Source organism: Fulmarus glacialis, unplaced genomic scaffold, assembly GCF_000690835.1.
Source record: "Fulmarus glacialis isolate BGI_N327 unplaced genomic scaffold, ASM69083v1 scaffold11456, whole genome shotgun sequence".
In the NCBI taxonomy this organism is placed as follows: domain Eukaryota; kingdom Metazoa; phylum Chordata; class Aves; order Procellariiformes; family Procellariidae; genus Fulmarus; species Fulmarus glacialis.
In genome coordinates this window covers 32,294-49,851 of record NW_009216257.1, presented here as the reverse complement: position 1 = coordinate 49,851, position 17,558 = coordinate 32,294, and the positions used below count along the sequence as shown (strand labels likewise).

The following is a 17,558-nucleotide window of genomic DNA, read 5'->3' as shown; positions in this document are numbered from 1 at the left end:
AGGCTCCCCACAGAGGGAGAACTAGCACAGTGACACCAAGTTCTATCAGAACAGCACTTAAAAAAATAATTTTAATGTTTTAATGTTTAAGATACACCATCTGTTTATTCCACAGCAGGATCCCACAGCCCGAGTTAGCACAAAGGTTGGGAGCGGACACGGCACGTGGCCCTACTCGGCAGGCAAGCGCGGGAGGAAGGGATCAGCGCCGGCACAGGGTGGGGGGTAACCCCAGCGGGCTCATCCCTGACCGCACATTTGCCCAAAACCAAAGCTCAGGCTGAAGCCTGCTCAGGAGAGGCACAGGCTGCGTGCTCAGGGCGTGCGCACAACCAGGTAGGCGGTGGCACAGCAGCGTCCCCAGGATGGGAGCGCCCAGCGGGCACAGCCCCGAACAGACGGATCAATCCGGTACATTCTCCAATTGAAGCTCCACAGGGAGAAAAGGCACAAACCTTTTGCCTCCCGTGAATCCCACCACCCTTCCAAAGCCCCTTTTCCCCTAGAAATTCCTGCTTCCCCAAGGCTCAGGAGCCTCGTCACTCAAGCACACCCGTAGCAAATCTCAAATTATTCATTGATTCCCCCCGTAGAGCCTGGAGAAAACAGCCAAAAGGAGTTGCACGGAGTAAGCGTCCTTCTTGTGTTTTCTCAGTAAGGAAGCAAAGGCTTTCTGAAATGCCCTCAGATGCCACCATCCATGGAAACACTGTGTGGATCCCAAACTCAAAAGGCAGATGCCTTTCCCAGTCACCAGGACGTGTCCCTGAGAAGGCAGGGACAGGCAAGTTAAAGTGCATTATATCACCCGGTCAGAGCAGGAGACGAAGACACCTTAAGAGTAGTGGTACTAAAACTGCTGGAAGAAAGCAACTAATCCTAGTGACCCTGGGCGCACAGCTGGGCTTTTCACACCAGCCGCAGACACCGACCAGTGACTAGGAAGCTATTTAGGAAGTAATCCTGAAAAATGTAGTTTCATTCTCTTGCTTTATGGGGTAATCTAAACGATGTAAACAGCCGTTCAAAATAAGGACCCTGTTGCTTCCAAAAGTAACTCTGAGCACAGTCCCATGGACCATTTGCTCTTCGAGCACAGTTTACAGTTCGGCTTTAGAGCTCACTGTTATTTGCGAATTATTTCTGCCTTAACTGTGCAAAGACGACTATTTTGCTCACTTTGAGCCGCTGTTAAGAGGCATCTGGAAAGACACTACGTAGCTGGAATGAGTTTGGCTCTGCCAGGCGAGCCCTTTCCAAAGGAGTTTTTAACACCTCCTCATCCCAATGGAGACTAGCCAATATTCACACATCCTTCTGCAGGAGAGCAATTTTTCTGGTCTGGCATCCATTGCCAGCAATGGACACAAGGAGTTTGGTCAAATCAGTCTGAAAGCAACCTGGGAAGTGTAGGAATACTGGAAGCACTTGTAAACGTCACTGCAACGCACCGCCAGGACGTCCTGCTTCAGCTCCCTGTGGCATCTCCTCCAGACGCTGTGGAGCAGAACTGATTCAACATGGCTTGGGAATTAAATATTAAATCCAGTTCACGGGTGCCCTGCTGTCACCATTGCTCAGAAGGTGCTCTCGAGCAGGCAGTGGCATCCACAGCCCGTGGGACACACCTCCTGGGTGCGAAACCACTCCATCATATGGCTGGTGTGGCCTCCATGTCCACAGGTCAGGCAGAAATTAGAGGAGCCTCGCACTGCCACGTGACAGATAGCGCACTGGAAGGTGAAGCCCTTGCAGATGGCACACTGGGTGCCGCGCACCTCGCTGCGGCAGTGGCTGCAGTACACACCGAACTCTGGCCAGAGGAAAGAAACAGAGAGCAAGACAATTAGTGCCGGCAGAATCGTGGACAAAGAAATCCTGAATACAGCCCCGCTGTTCGACAGATGAGTCCCCCGAACCCACTGCCCAAGAGATCTGCCTCAAATCTCCTTCACAGTGGGAGAATGGTATCTTATAGAGGTCTTGGTTCGGTCTTCATACGGGAGCAAAGACATGGGCAATTGGCGTGCTGGGGCACAGACTGGCCCACCGATTCCCCCGACGGCTAAACTGCTGTTGGCTGGGAACGTGTGTCAGATTTCTAGCTTGGGACACGCTGACACATGCTGCGGAGATGAAGGCTTCCTGCTGGTCTCGCCTGCCTCACATCACTATGAAGTGTAACTACGAGCAAACGAGAACGGCCTTTGTTTCTCATCATGGAGAGAGCACAGAGCGCACTCAATGCGTGCTGTATCAGTGTCGTGAGCTGGTCTCGCCTGCCTCACATCACTATGAAATGTAACTACGAGCAAACGAGAACAGCCTTTGTTTCTCATCACGGAGAGAGCACAGAGCGCACTCAATGCATGCTGTATCAGTGTCGTGACTATTAGCCATGGAGGGGCAATGGCAGTAGTTGAAGTCACCAATTTTCACTCCAGTTACTCCCCAGGAGTCGTCCCTGGTGACAAGGTGAGACTGTAGCAAGAGCTAAGCAAGCAAACGCTGCTTCTCTGGCATCTCTCACCCACTTCTCCCCTCCCAGGTTAAGTGCATCTTTTCCCAGAGGCCTAGAAAGGAGATAGAAGCTGTCCTTAAGTGGCAGTTCTGAGCAATATTTTGGGAGAAATGCTGCTGGCAATATTTTGGGAGAAACGTTCTATTTTGCCTATTTTTTGGCTGGCTCACCCACAGTTAGAGATCTTGCAATTTTACGCATGCACTATATAAGGACACTTCAGCCCAGAATCAGAGATTAGGACAGTGCATGTCTGGGCTCTTATTCAGAGGGAATAAAGAACAGCCATCAGCATAAAGAGCTGAACATTGCTCGCGTAGCAGTATGTGCGTTTCCAGCTTTGCTGGAGAGCTGTTATAATCTACAAAGCCCTTGAACCTTGAATCTGCAAGCCTCATCTCCACCCAGAGCTATGAAGAAGCTAAAACCATTTGCTGGCAGAGCTAACGTCTGGGCAGATCGATGGACACTTTTCATCCCACCTGCTGACTGCATGTTCCTAAGCCCCTGCGGCAGAGCCGTGACTCTTCCCAGGCATGCACAGCTGACCGAAGCAGGCACTCACCAATTCCTTTGTGGGGATCAGGAGGACAAGAGACAAACTTCAGAACCTCAGCCCGCTTCTCTCGCAGACCCCAGCGATAAAGGATTTCTCCATAGCACTTCTTAAAGTCATCAAATTGCTGAGTGTTGGCAGGATCCAGGAGCCTAGAGGAACAAACAGCACTGTCATCCACCTGATTGACTCTCTGAGACTCTAGTTATAATCCTCTTCCCAGTGATGGCTATGCAACCAGCTCACATCGCTAGAAGAGCAGCAGATTACTTCCCACGTGTTGCTGAAACACTGCTGAACACTAACTAGTCTGGCCTTCACTTGTTCTATGCTCAAGGGTGTGACAAATGCGTGGACCACCTCCTGGGGCCCCCACCGCGGCCACTTATAGATGTATCCTAGGCAATCCCAGCAGAGTTGATCTGCAGTATGAAGCTTCTCCAAATGACTATCTGAATGAAAAGGTCTAGGAGTAGGCATGCGACTTCCCTTCCAGTTTTCATAGCATCAACAGAGACCTGGCTACAGAATTCCAGCTGACTTGGGCACAGAGTTACGCATCCCTGAATGCCCCCGAGGCACGCTATAACCTACCTTTTGTTTTTCTCATGCTGGTCTTTCTCACGCTCCCGATGATCAGGATACATTAGGTTTCCGTAGCGGAAGTCATCCGGAGAAGACTCGCACCAGGGAGTGGAGGCCTGCTCCGTGTCTTTGTTTGCTGCAAGCATCAAAAGGTTGTGAGCATACCTCAGAAAGCACAGCACTCACGAGCACAACCTCGTCAAAACCGGGGTGGGGAAGGAGGCATGGAAGACCACATGTTCACACACCCCTGTTTTCTCTCCAAGACATGGTCATATGACCTTCTGCATTCCTACAAGCACTGCCCTGCCTCAGAAAACTCTACTTGCCAGTGGTCCTACTGCACTTCTGGTGACAGGATGAGAATGGGGATCATCAGGCAGAGAAATCTAACATGGAGGAATCCCTTTTGCCTTCCACTTTAGACAAAAAGTATCCAGGGAATCAATCCAATGGAATTTGCTTGGGAACGCTATCCCTGGCAGGCCTGGGCTCCTCTTTCCTAAACAGGGAGGACTCTCATCACCAGGGCTGCTGTTACGTAAAGGGGCCTCTGTATGTAAGGTATTGCCCTGGGGGCAGGGAGAAGACTGCTAATAACAGCTACAAGACAACATCAGCTCCATTAACCCCCATTCTCCACTCTTCCCCATGTCACAGATGCCTTGATACCGCACTGAAAAGTTACAGCTTTGGTGCTAACAGGGCTGATGCTGCCCCAAGGCCATGTATATCACTAGGAATCAGCCAACAGCTTCAACTCTGACACTGGAGCCCTTAACAGTGACTTGTCTTTGACACCCTCACAGCTCAGTAGAAAATGTCCTTAGGCCCGCAGGTATTCATGCCACCGAGAACCCAGCCTTCCCAACTGCTGCTGGTTTTCCAGTGGCAGGAGAAAGCACAACATTGCTTTTTCCCCAGAACCCTGTGGAATTAGCTGGCTGATGACACTGCAAGGCCACTCTCGATAATCGCTGAACGGTCATGGTGACTGGGAGAGGTGCCTGAGGACTGGGGTAAAGCAAATGTCACTCCTGTCTTCAAAAAGGACAAGAAGGAGGACCCAGGGAACTGCAGGCCAGCCAGCCTCACCTCAATCCCTGGGGGAGATGATGGAGCAGCTAATCCTGGGAGCCATTTCCAGGCACATGAAATTATCAGTAGTCAGCACGGATAACAGCCTCAAACTGTGCAAAGTGCTAGGGCTGTGGAAAGCTTACGGCACCAGGCAGCATCGAAGCAGTCACCCCGAGTGCTTGCTATAGCCAGCTGGAAACAAAATGGTACAAACTGGTCTCTCTCTTTACTTTTCTCCAACTGGAAAAGGCAGCAGTGAGAGCTGTTGGCTCTGGGTTAACACTGCGACCCAGGGGCCTAGCTCGGTGTGTGTAGGGCATTTGTAACAGTTTCTCCCAGTTGGACAGCACGCTAAGAATTCAGAAGGGGCAGGACTGCTGGAGCGTCGACACAGTTACTGCAAGCCCTGCTCACTTCCAGCCATGAAGTCACACCACATCGGCCAAATCCCGGAAAGCTGCTCTGGCAGAGCACATCTGCAATCACAGCCAGTACTAACTCCCTTCTTTCCCCACCACAGGAGCCATCTAAAACCTAGGCCAGAAAGGAGGCAGATTCCTCTATTTACTACCCAGGTCTCGGTACCTATGTTCCAGCCTCCGGTGCCAAGTCCAGGATCTGACATGCTGGAACAGGAGCCAGAGGAAGTAAAGCTCGGCTGTTGAGGGGGAAAGGAGAGGAAATCATGTCATCTACATGAGAGATGTTCAAAGATATCCAAGACAAACGGGAAAGAAATGGTGGTCGTACATATCGGCTGTGGGAGGCCAGGTTGGAGGCACGCTGAGGAAAGGGGCCATAGGAGTTTGGGCACCCCTGTAGCCTGGATTGGGCTTCAAACACGCTGCACAGCATGGCCAGGGTCTGCACATCATGGAGCTGCGAGTAATGAGCCAGCCTGGGAAATGAAAAAGACAGGCAGTATGAGACTGGGCAGAGAGTTTAGTGGCAAAAGCATCGAGACTCCAGGGCAACTAATTTCGAGCCTGTTGTGTAAATCGATTTGGGTCACATTACTGCCCACAGGAGGCATGTGTGCTCTGCAGGACTGGGTTGTCTTTTCCATCACACCTTTGAGGAGCCAAGTCCTCCTCTGAAAACACTCGTGGCCTAACAGGCAGGAGAAAGATGGGAGCTCTGGGAATCCAGCAGTACTTGTGGCCTGATTATCCTAAGTTTGCGCAGCTTCAGGAACAATGTCCACAGAACTGATTTTAACTGGATGTAAAGTGGAGCCATTAGACTCGCCCCCAGCCACAACGTCTTTTTGACAAAACCCTCTATATGCAAGCATCCTGCATCTAGATCTCAAGCCAAAACGCCACCACAGGTTTTCTGGATGGCTATGAAGTTTCTGGATTGCTCTGAAGACTGAGAGTGACGAAGAACAACCTGTGCTCCCCTCCCACTGCTGCCAGACAGCAGGAAAGAGCTAGGTCAAGCATGCAAAGTACACCACACAAATCCTGTGCCTCCAAATAGGGTATATCAACAGATAATATCAATTACTAGTTATGTCCCCTCCTGAACAGACCCACTAGCATGAGGACATTTCCAACTAACACTTGGCTTTGAGACCAGTTGGAATGATTTCCCAGTAATGCTATATGGCAACAGTGAATTTGAAGGTGAACAAATCAGCTGCACCAACACACTCATTTAGGAGGTGGGGAGCAGAAAACCAAAATCTCCAAATCAGGCATTGTGGGCATGCTGGAAAGCAGAGCTCCAACTGCACCTGGCCTATTGCTCAATGTTAGCCAAAGACGACCTGGGTGCTAGATGGGAGGCCAAATGCTGCCTCCTGCATGTCATAAACACATTTACAGCTTCCCTTCTTGATGCATCTCAGGCTTGAGAGAGGAAAAAAATACAAGCTGAAGCACTGTTCCAAGTCTGAAATGATACCATACAACGTACATAGTTATGGAGGGCTCTGCTTCAGCAGCCATTGCCCTACCCCTCCCCGGCATTCTGACACCTACAAGGACTCCAGTAATTGACGTCCAAATGGATGTTGTGCCCAAGGTATCTCCAAATCTGGGTCAGACTTCGGTCCAAGACAGAGATCAGTGGCTACCATAGCCAGTGACCAAACCTGGCAGACAGGAAGGAAGAGCATCAAAGCTGCAATTAGAAATAACCACACTCCCAGGGCATAGGTGTGCACAAATTCACTCACAGACAGATAATAATGGAGCTTGCTGCTTTTTTTCCCTTTTTCCTGGCAGCAGGGAACAGTTTCAGCCTCTGTGTCACAAATAATATATAGAGTAACACAAACCCAAAGCTTTCCCTGTCCCACTTACTTTGAGTTTGGGTTAAACTTTGAAGAAGAATAGTCTATCTAACAGACCTGACAGTAGTCCCACAGTTGCTCACTGTGAAGCCAGAGAGAAGTTATTCCACCCAAGCTCTGGTCCAACGTGGGCAAACCAGACAGCAATATGAAGCACAGACAAAGGGGAACTAGACGTACCTTCTCTCTCCTGGTCTAGCAGAACCCACCAAGAAGCAAGACAACAGCTTGAGTTTGCTTCTGCTTAGATCGGGTAAGCCTATGCATGTGCCCTGCCCAGGTCTAGGAAGAGCCAAACACTCAGGAGAAGTGCACAGGCTCCTCTCTGGCAGTGCCAGCCCGCTCCCATCTCTTTCGGGCACTCCTGAGTCCTGTCAAATGTTCTCCCTGTTATGATGGACTAATCACACGGAAAAGGATGGGCCAAAATAGCCATTTTTCTCCTACTGCTAGCTGAAGGTAAGTGGCCAGGCCTGTTCTGGGGCTGGGTCCCTGGGCTCAGACTCTCTTGGGGAGAACCTAGCTGCAGTTAGCACCCAGTGCCAGCGCAGACGAATACCAAACAACGGGAACGATTACATAAGTAAGACAAAATCACCGATCAAAATGCTGACAGCAGCTAGGCAACTGTGTGCACTGTTACTCTATTTGCTGACTCAAAAGTAGGCTGCATTCCTTGCTTTGGCTGCAGGAATTCCCTGAAAAATGTGCTTCACTCAGTTTGGCAAGGGGCATAACACAATCTGCTTGCACCCCTGGGAAGGAATCTCTCGACACCAAGAGTCAATGAGGTAGAGACCACCTCCGTGGCTGTTCCACAGGCCTCAGTTCACCAACCAGAGACTCCCTGGAACAACTCCTGAACCCAGGTGGCTGTTGGGGTACCAAGGTGACAGCACGAACTATTTGAGGGTAGCACAGCATGCTAAGGAAGAAGTCTGATTGACGTAATACCTGTACGAGATCCCTCCGTCCCACAGCCAAGGCTGAGGCAGCGTTCTTCTGGCAAGTCTCCTGGATATTATTCACATTCAGTCTAAAAAGAAAGGAGATAGTTCAGCTCTGGTTGGCACATTACCTATAAAGGTGGGGAGGGATGGGGGGAAAATGGTACTAGCAGCAGCGAGTAGCCCAGAACTTCCAGATCAATATGCGCCTGTGAGTGTGACCAGGATCCCATCCCTTCCTCCCCTGTTATTCAGGGATCACTGCCATCCTTCTGGCAATTCCCACTATTCACCTTCCCTAACACACTGCACATCAAGTCCAGCTCCAGACTAGCTGGGATTGATCCTAAGATGCACTGCTTCCAAGGAGATATCGGACCAAACTTGTGCCAGGATACCACCAAGCCAAGATTCATTCTTGTCCCTAGAACCAGGTGCCATCAGTTACATGGTCCTGTTCCCATTCAGCCTGTTGGTCTGCTCTGACTGACCTGAAGGGAGATGGCGGTACGCTGTGGAGAAGCAGGCTGGTCTTCAGCCTGTTCCCCAGTAGGATAACGCACCTGCCGGGGAGTCTCCGAGAGGCTGGCGAGATGGGCTGAGGAAACCCATGTGGGCTTTCCTGCTTATCACCAGAAATCTTCCTGAGACACCTGACACACTTACTGCTTAAGATCTTACAGCAAATGGAAAAGGGTCAGGCTGTTTACACATGAGATATCCAGAGAAGAAAGGTCTAACAGGTCTTTTTAAAGAACATTCTTCTTAATAATATAGAAAAGAGAGAAGGAAGATTTCTTCTCTCTTTTTTCCTCCCTCTCCTTTAAGAAGCGAAGCCTGCTTCTTCCCTGAATGTCCATAGACTAGAAATTCTGTGAAGGACCAGATAGTATTACCAAAGCTAAGGAAGCAAAAATTCAGGAACAGAGATTTTGTAACTATCTGAATTAGACAGTTTGGAAAAAGAAGCTCCTTGTTTAAAAAAAAAAAAACAAAACCAAACAAACCAAAACAAACAGAACTTCTCCATTCTTTCCATTAAAGCAGAAGAACTCGCAAGACTGTGTCATGTATAACCAAGTCTCCAAGTGAATGGAGCACTACAAACACTTCTGAAATTAAAAAGCCTTATGAGCTAATAACAGTTTTATAGTATGAGAAGGTGCATTTATTGGGATTTTCAAGTTTGTGCATTTAAGTGTGGAGTTTTACATGAGATTTGAGAGAATTTGTACTTATAACTTCTCTTTAGCTGACGAAAATCTGAACCTGCAGTGATGATGCTGGAGCACCGGTTCAAACTCTGTGTACAATTCCCCATCACAGATTTCTTCCATCACACTCTTCAGATTTAGAGGAGACAAGTCCCCTCTCACAGGCAGAGAAGGATACCGTAAAAAAGCAGCAAGGCAAGAACAGAGGAATAAGGTAAGGAAACTCAAAGATCAGTGCTGACTGATTTCAGGATTAAAGCACAGCAATGCCAAAGATGGCTGCTTTCATTTGGGAAAGGATGCCAGCCTGTACTCACATGTAGAGCTCTCCTAGCAGCTTGTGGACAGGTAGCAAGCAGGAAATATCCTGGATAATAACTTTCCCAGCAGCTTTGATGGGTCGGTTGTTGGCATCTGTCCCTTCTCGTTTGCTTTTCCACCTCCTTGATTTCTGCAGAACAAATGGCGATGTGTTACTGGGGAGGAGGACAGCAGGCTTCCTGGGCCAGGGAACAAAGCACTAGGGTCAGGAATAATGCAAGCAGCACCCAAACCTGCCTTTCAGAAGGCTCTGTGTTACCCTGGAAAACATCCATGACATGCCCAGGAGAACAAGCATCTCCATCTGTAGGAAGTGAAAAGCAGGTCAAGGCAGCGAGCTCAAGGTCAAACTCACTCAAAAAGTATTTTGTGAGTTCCCCTGTGAAAGCCAATAAAAGAACAAATCAGCATCGGGATGCCAATCAAACCTGGGCAGGTTTGGCAGGAGGACAGTTCAATTATCATTCTCATTAGAGGTCTGGTCTGGGAACCCTCTGCACACAGCCCACCGCTGACTTCAGCCAACATCAGCACAGAGACATGTGGGAGGCAGCTTCTGCTTGCCCTTAGCTTCAGAGCAAGCTGACAGCTCCAGACTGTTTCTTTTGGTCTCCTCTTTCAGTGTTTGAGTACACCCCTGTTTAGCGCCAGGACAGGGCTCCCACCTCCTGCTTTATCAACAGCTTCAAACGAACAACTGGCAGATGATAAAGCAGGGCCCAAGTTTTCCTAGCAAGGATCCTTAGCTATCATGCTCACAGCTACTTACAGCTGGCTCAGGACACAAGGTGGGGGGAGAAGAAAGGAGAGGAATCAACACAAGGGAAAAAAACCAAGAAGCCAAGATTCCCAAATACTCCCCAAAATAGACACAGAGGCCATCTTAACGCCAAGCTGCATAAAGCTACCTTGGCTGTATGAAACACTGTAGAGTATTTGGCTGGTATCCTGGCCTCTTCCAGCTCCTCGTTCTAGGAGGGCGAGGAGGAGGGGATGAGAGGATGTGCAGCAGCACGACAAGCAGAAGGCACTGGAGCTCTACCGAGGGAAGCACTGGCTGCTACGCAGGGCTCCTAAGCGCAGCGAAGGACGCTTTGCAATGCTGCTCCCCTGTGGCGTGTTCTCTCACTGACACACGGAGCCCATGCTCCTACGCAGAAGTGTCTCCTGGTGGTACTGTTATGGAGGGTGTCCTGAGGCCATTGTGGTGGGGCTTCCTACACCCCTATCTGAAGCCTAACAGCCCCTTTGAAGGGGCCAGCAAAAAAGCCCTGTGCTGATGGCTCTGCTAGGCAGGCAGAGCTCACACATGCAACACATCGGTGCTCCTAAAGAGCAGGCTGGGCTACAGGCAGGGCAAGTCTTTGGCCTGCAAGCAGGGTCACCTCTACTGTGGATGTCAGGCCAGCTCCGGGATGGCTGGGTGCCAAACTGCCTTTGACCAGGATCATGCAGCCCTGTGAGAACGTGGGCAGGCTTATCACAGACACAAAATGCCCTTAAAAAAAAAAAAAAAACTGATAACCTTAAGAAATTAATTGCTCCTTCACTGCCTGCCTGGCCCAAGTTTAGGCCAATGTGCTGAGGAGGTCTTGCCATGCTGAGCATACTACTAGCACATGCCACAAGAATCAAAAAGGATGTGCTCCTGAAGTCACTCTGGACACTGGGTGACCGACGCTCAATGGCCCAAGCACAGGCTTGACAGTAAGTGAAGAAGGCGTTTCAGACTTTAAGGAGGTGAAGGTGGATTTTTCCAGGGATGCCCACGTGACAGAGCATCACCAGTTCCCCTGGTCTTCCACCACTCCCCAGAGTAAAGAGGAGCAGGGTGTGCATGCTGCCCAATATTCAGAGGTGCCAAACGCTGGTGGGAACAGGGCTGTCAGCATTCAGCGCTATGGAAAAGCTGGCTGACTAGGGCATGATCCTGTTCTCTGCCACGTCCCCTCAAGTCCTAATTCATCCAAGCAGAATTTGTCTGCAGTATTTATCTGCTACATCACTCTGAAGGTCAGAAGAGCTGTGCAGTGGAAGGTGGCTAGAACGTGGTCAGGTGGGAGACCAAACTCTCTTCAGTCCATCAGCTCCTAACCAAGGCACTGTCTGGATCAGCTCTGGCTTTCTTGCCGTCAGGCAGACTATACCTCTTTTAATAACACCTAAAAATGTAGCTACTCTTCCCCTGCTGAAGGATGTGGGCTATATTATTACAAGGTTCCCAAATAACAGTGGCACCTGTACCTCAATTCCTTGTCAGGGCAGCTAAATGCTGTCTCCTAGGTGCAGCAAGGAGCTGCTGATGCTGCCAAAAACAATACTTGAGCCAAGCTTGGGAGCCTCAGCACAACAACATGCCATCAGGGCAAGAGCTCAGGCACTGTCCTGATGGGTTACCAGGCTTCTCAACAAAAGCTGTTATTTGTGCTTTGTCTGAGCAGGTATTTGAACCCAGGCTTGCAGACGCAGAACCACATTCTGCAGGTCTGTCACCAAGGGCTTCTAGAGGTTGGCAGGTAATTTGGAGAGCAACTTGCCACCTCCTGACCATCTGTAAGCCAGCTGCTCGCAGGACTCGCAGCCGATGGAGAGTTCCCTACGACCGAGGCAGGTTCTCTGCCCCGTCATCGGGAATAGATTCAACCGGCTCCGGCCCTCTGCAGGAGCGGACTGAAGAAGCCTCCCAACAGGCATTTCAAAGACTAGAAACATGGACAACACATATCACTTTCCACAAGTAATTCAGTCACTTTTTTTTTGGAGGAGAATGACAACAAAATGAGGATGAGAATGAAAAAGAGATCCCATGAATGGTTTCCACTGCTTGCTGTTAGCATATCACCAGACAAATGAAGACACTAAACGTATCAGAACCCCCTGAAAACTTGGACTCACAACAAAATTGTCCTGTTTTCTTCCTCTTAGCACTGCTTATTCACTGGCAAAATGGGAAGCCCTAATTCGGCATAATACTGGTGCAACTCCTGGAGTAGAGTCAGTCGATGGCCATATGCCCTGCCAGTACTACACTTCCATGACCACTACTTCCTGGCCCTCGAGCTGTGACAGAAGAAAATCATAAAGCCACATGTAGAGTCACCATTAAAAATGTCTGGGTTTTTTTGCAATTCAGGTTTGCCTCAGCTACAGCAACAAAGTGTTAGAAAAAACTATGATCAGAAGTATGGGAACCATCATGGATGAGGTAAAGCTCATCACCACTGACAGCAGAAGCTCTACTTTGAATCAAGTAATTGCTGGCATTAATTACTGGAGTAGCTCTCCTCCAGGCAGTATTTGAGCACTTCGAACAGGGATTACCAGAGGCAAGGAGAGCTCTAGCTTGGGTCTGTCTGGCCAAGGTCCACCACAAGGTTCCTCTCTCCCTTCTGCTTCACCTCTTCTCCCAGGAGAAGCTCCCACTACGGTGTTATTGAAAGGCGTCATTGAGGCTCACGGGCATTATGGTAGAACAGAAAATAAGTCTCTTCCTAGGGGCTGGAGCACAGGTCACGAGGGGGAGCAGGGAACATAATGGTTGGAGCTGAAGCAGAAATCAACATGCGTGCACCAAGCTAACTATTGACAGCTGAAGGTCAAAGACAGGTCTTCTGCACTGCCCCTGACATTTCTAGCTCTTTCTGCAGCCTAGAATCCATGCCAAGGAGAACTGCGTCTACCCAGCTGCTCCCGAGAGTTTAAGGAGAGGAAGAAAAGAAAGAAAATATCTACAGCGACAGTAAATTAAGACTCATCAGTTCCTCAGAGCACCAGAAGGAAAGAAACCAGAGCATTTATGACAATCATGGGGTTGGAGGTGACAGCAGGGAACAGCACTGAACAAATGACTAAAAAAGCCAGCCTGCACCTGCACTACCATACCCAAGGCTGTAATTTGCTGCAATCTGAGGTGATAACGATGGCAGTAAATGGGTTACATGTAGAAACAGATAGCCCAAGAATAAGCCACCAACTGCTTCGTAGCAACCACCATCATCACTGCATACTCAGCAGAAGTAGTTACAAAACACTGCATGCCTGCTTGGAAAGGATGCTGAACAGTTGGGTGTGTGTGTCTTTGGATCCTGCTGAGGCAGGCAGTGCTGTAAGTAGCGTCGTGAAATGTAACGTGCCTGTTTCGCATAAGCATATGCAAAATTTCACGGTTCCTGGTATAAACTGGTGTTAGTAGGGCAAAGGAAAAGGTTGCAGACAGAAGGGAACACACTTGATGCCAAAGATTAAGCTGCAGTAAGGCATTTACAAAATAAAGAGTTAAACCTGCTCAAAGTCAGGTTCAAGCTGCTTCTAATATTATTTTTTTTAAATAAAATTTTAAAATTGCTGCCTCCCTGCAGAAAGCTATGCTCCTTTATTCTGAACAACTGCCTACAGATTAACTCCCCCATGCAGGTCATGCAGAACTGCCTGGATTTTCTCTTCAAAATAATCAACATTTACTATTTCCAGCATCTCCCACACTACCAGGCACCTTCCACAAAGGGGCTAAAAAATCCGAGGCACTTTTGAATCAAGTGCCCCACAACAGGAATATTTCTTTATAGCTTCCATCAATTAATAGCTGGCACCTGCCCTGAATCACAGGCATTTCTGAAGTGGAGGCTAGTCATTACCTAGAAAGAAGGAGGAATTATTTCTTCTTCTAGACGTGCTAAGCTCTTGCTTCCCTGAGCACCTTGAGCAATGCTGAGCTCTTCTTCCAGAAGGCAGGCACCTGGTCTGCACAAATAATCCACACCTCTCTTCGTGCATGCCTGCGTCTTTGCCTTGGGCACTAGTGCCCACTTTAGAGAGCATGACCAGCCTCTTCCAAAGGTTATCCACAATCAATCCTTCAAGGCTTGGACTAATCCATGGATCATTATTAAGTACACATTACACAAAATTATAACTTTATCACATCACTACTTGCTCTTCCTTCCAAGCCTGTGGTAAGGGAATTAAACTGTGGCCCTTTGTAAACCACAATTTACCACACCACAAGCTGGCAAGTTCCTTGCTTGGTTTTCTTTCTTTCAGACTGTTCCTGATCTAAGACAGAACTTCATTTCTTGTCTTCACTGCTCACATTTCTTTATTAGCTCTTTGCAAAAAGCCTTGATGGACTCAAGTAAATTACTTCTGGTTTCTTTCACCTACCATTTGCTAGGATAGTCCTAGAGCTGTTGTAATTAGGAAGGCTTGATCCTATTATACCAAGTTAAATTAGGTGTTACAGGATTCTATTTTATTCCCTGCTGCCTTATGAAGAGAGAGCGTGAAGGACAGCAGCTGTGAAAAAACAGTTGTTCACACAGACATTAAGAAAAACGGACCTAAAGAGATCATCTTTAAACTGAAATGGAGTTTTCTAAGCTTTGCCTATGGTTGGCAGATGAGTGATGAGATAGTAATTGCCCAAATCTACAGCACAGCTTGAGCAATGCTGATATCATCAAGATCTTCACATGAATGATGTTCAAGCTTGAGGGACATGTGGACCTGACTAATGGAAAACGACTGTCAAAGCAGTCTCGGAAGGGCAGGTGCTGGGAGGAGGGAGTACCTGCCAGGGTGGTTGGAAGTGCAACCACTCGAACTGAATGCAGGGTGGTGCGATTCCAAGGGCTGGAAGAAGATCACAAATTAAGGAGAAATTCTATTTATTGCTCCAGGAAATAAGACTTCATGGTGCATTGCACTGAGAATAGGCAGCTCATTTTAATGAGATGACAGATCATTGTCAGCCACTCAACCAGTTTGTTTCTTCCACAGCTCTTAAGTGATGCTCCCTCCCCAGCAAGGTTTCATCTTTTTCAGAAATGAGGTGCTCTAATGTCAGTCTCATCAGTTGGTTGATGATGTGTAATAATCATTCAGCTCCTCTGCAGTGCACTCTCTGTTTCTTAGAAGTTGATCTTTTCTTACACTTCAAACTACCCCTTGGCATCCTTTCCTGACTGCTAGGCCAGGTAAAATAGGCATGTTGTAGGTCAATATTTGTACCCTGCAAACTAGTGTCTGCCCACTTATACGTGCATTCACTCTTACTGAAGTCCTAGGCCCTGTGTGGAGTGCAAGTCCCCCACCTCTGTGCAGGTTACTCAAAGGCAGGCAGGTGGCATTTTATTCTTGGGCCCTTGGGCAGAAGACAGGGTTATATCAAGGACAGTATTAGCACAGCGCACAGTACCGGGAAGTCGTTAATTGCTTGTATGGACCAACGTCGCCGGGCAGAGCGAGGAGACATCTGTATGTGAAAACGTTATACCCAGGAAAAGGGAAGAAAGACACCAAGAAAATTAAAGACAAAGGTAAATAAACCGAAACGAAAAGTGCCCTGAACCAGCAGAGTAAAAGATACTGTTTCCAGTGGTTCCGTTACACAACAAACAGTTGCAAACCACGATCCCCCCTTTCATCCACACACAATTGTACTATACAACATCACCTACGGCCCTGGCTAAGCAAGGTCTGCTGTGTCTGTGCCCCACACCAGCCTCTCTGGAAGACTTCGGCAACCACAAATCTGAATAAAGTCTTCCACGTGGAGTTGTATTACTGCAGGAAGCACTGAACTGCTTCATGTGACCTTGTTCATACCATGAATTGACAGCAGAGCAGAGGACAACACCCTGGTGTCCCACATGCCAGGCTCCTACTCTAACCAGTTTTACTCCTCTTGGCTGAAGAGGAAAGCAGCTAAGTGTAAACTGCATCATTTTTAACACAGCTGTCCAGTGCCATGGCACAGAAATCTGCAGGAAGCTAAATAAACACTCCTGCTTACTCAGATATCCCTTTAACATCCAGTATCCTCCAGGACTTCATTCACTGGAACCTGCTGTAACTGTCCACTTTAATTTTAAGCAATAAAAGCCACATGTCAGGATATTAGGAAGGATGTGGAGACCCTGCTACTTGGTCGGGCCATGTGGAAATTGTCATTATGGGTTGAGGAACTCATTCAGGTTGAGTGAGCAATCAAATTCACTGATTGACTATGCAGAATAGCTCCAAAGTAGGCTTTCATTATGAACTTGCAGATGTTTCATTAAGTACTCAACATGGTATTATAGCAACAATAAATGGAATCTCTCAAAGACATTACTGTGCACTCACATGAAGAATAAAGTTCTGTTATAGTTCTGTAAGGGTCAACACAATAAAAAAGGTTATTTGTGTCGTGTGTGATGTATTTTACATTTATTTCCAGCTGATGATAGGCAGTCAGGACCATCAGCCATGCCTTCAGCCTCTACCTTCCCTTGCATCTCACTGCTGGGAGAACCCTGCAGTCAGGGAGCCGAGGGGTGAGCCTGGCTGCAGGGCCCCACAGAAAGAGAGAGGAGAAGACTGCAGCCTTGTGCTACAGGTTCCTTCACCAGGCCTCACAAGAGAAGGAGAAAAGGGTTAGCTGAAGGAAATTCGGTAGAATGGAGAAGCAGCAGAACTAAGCTCAGCCCCCCGACAAAGTCCTGCTCTCCTGCAGGCAGCCACTGCTGCCAGCCGACACTCCCATGTGCTGCGAGTCTGAGAGGTCTGCAACCAGGCGGGCAGCAGGCAAAGCCTGAGGGATGTCCTGAGAAGCAGCAGTTTCCAGGCCCTGCCAAATTCCCCAATGGGAAGCATGAGGACACCGCTGTCAGCACCCCTGTGTACAGCTGTCCCTCAGGCAAGGCTGAGCTGTCCCCAGGTCCCCACTGGCACGACCCTCTAACTGGGGGGAGAAAAACACAGCCATGGCACCTTTAAGAGACATCCAGGTTTGAAACACTGATGGCATTGCCACAGTATAGATACAGCTTCTCCTGCTCACTATTCTTTAGAGGAGTTTTTTTGAGGAGTGAAAAAGAGGGAGGAAGAAAGGAGGAGTGTGTATGTGTGAATAAAAAGTGAGAAAGAGATATATATATATATATATGTGTCTGTGTGTGTATATATATATACACACACACACACACATTTAAATGAGCACAGAAAGGCTCAGTGCCAGATTTAGTTTCATTTTGGTTTACTAAGGAGATCTCTGTTT

General features: G+C 48.4%; 1 protein-coding gene across 1 annotated transcript in view; it reads right to left on the bottom strand.

Moving 5' to 3' along the window:
• Window positions 1-1,543: 1,543 nt before the first annotated feature.
• Window positions 1,544-17,558, bottom strand: part of WDR59 (WD repeat domain 59) — a 44,353-nt gene continuing 28,338 nt past the window's right edge. The window contains exons 18-25 of the mRNA XM_009579241.1: window positions 9,520-9,653; window positions 7,996-8,077; window positions 6,728-6,840; window positions 5,493-5,640; window positions 5,328-5,400; window positions 3,672-3,798; window positions 3,087-3,229; window positions 1,544-1,813 (exon numbers count right to left, since the gene is read on the bottom strand). Of these exons, the coding sequence (XP_009577536.1) occupies window positions 1,578-1,813; window positions 3,087-3,229; window positions 3,672-3,798; window positions 5,328-5,400; window positions 5,493-5,640; window positions 6,728-6,840; window positions 7,996-8,077; window positions 9,520-9,653 (1,056 nt within the window). The 3' untranslated portion in view covers window positions 1,544-1,577. The remainder of the gene's footprint in view (window positions 1,814-3,086; window positions 3,230-3,671; window positions 3,799-5,327; window positions 5,401-5,492; window positions 5,641-6,727; window positions 6,841-7,995; window positions 8,078-9,519; window positions 9,654-17,558) is intronic.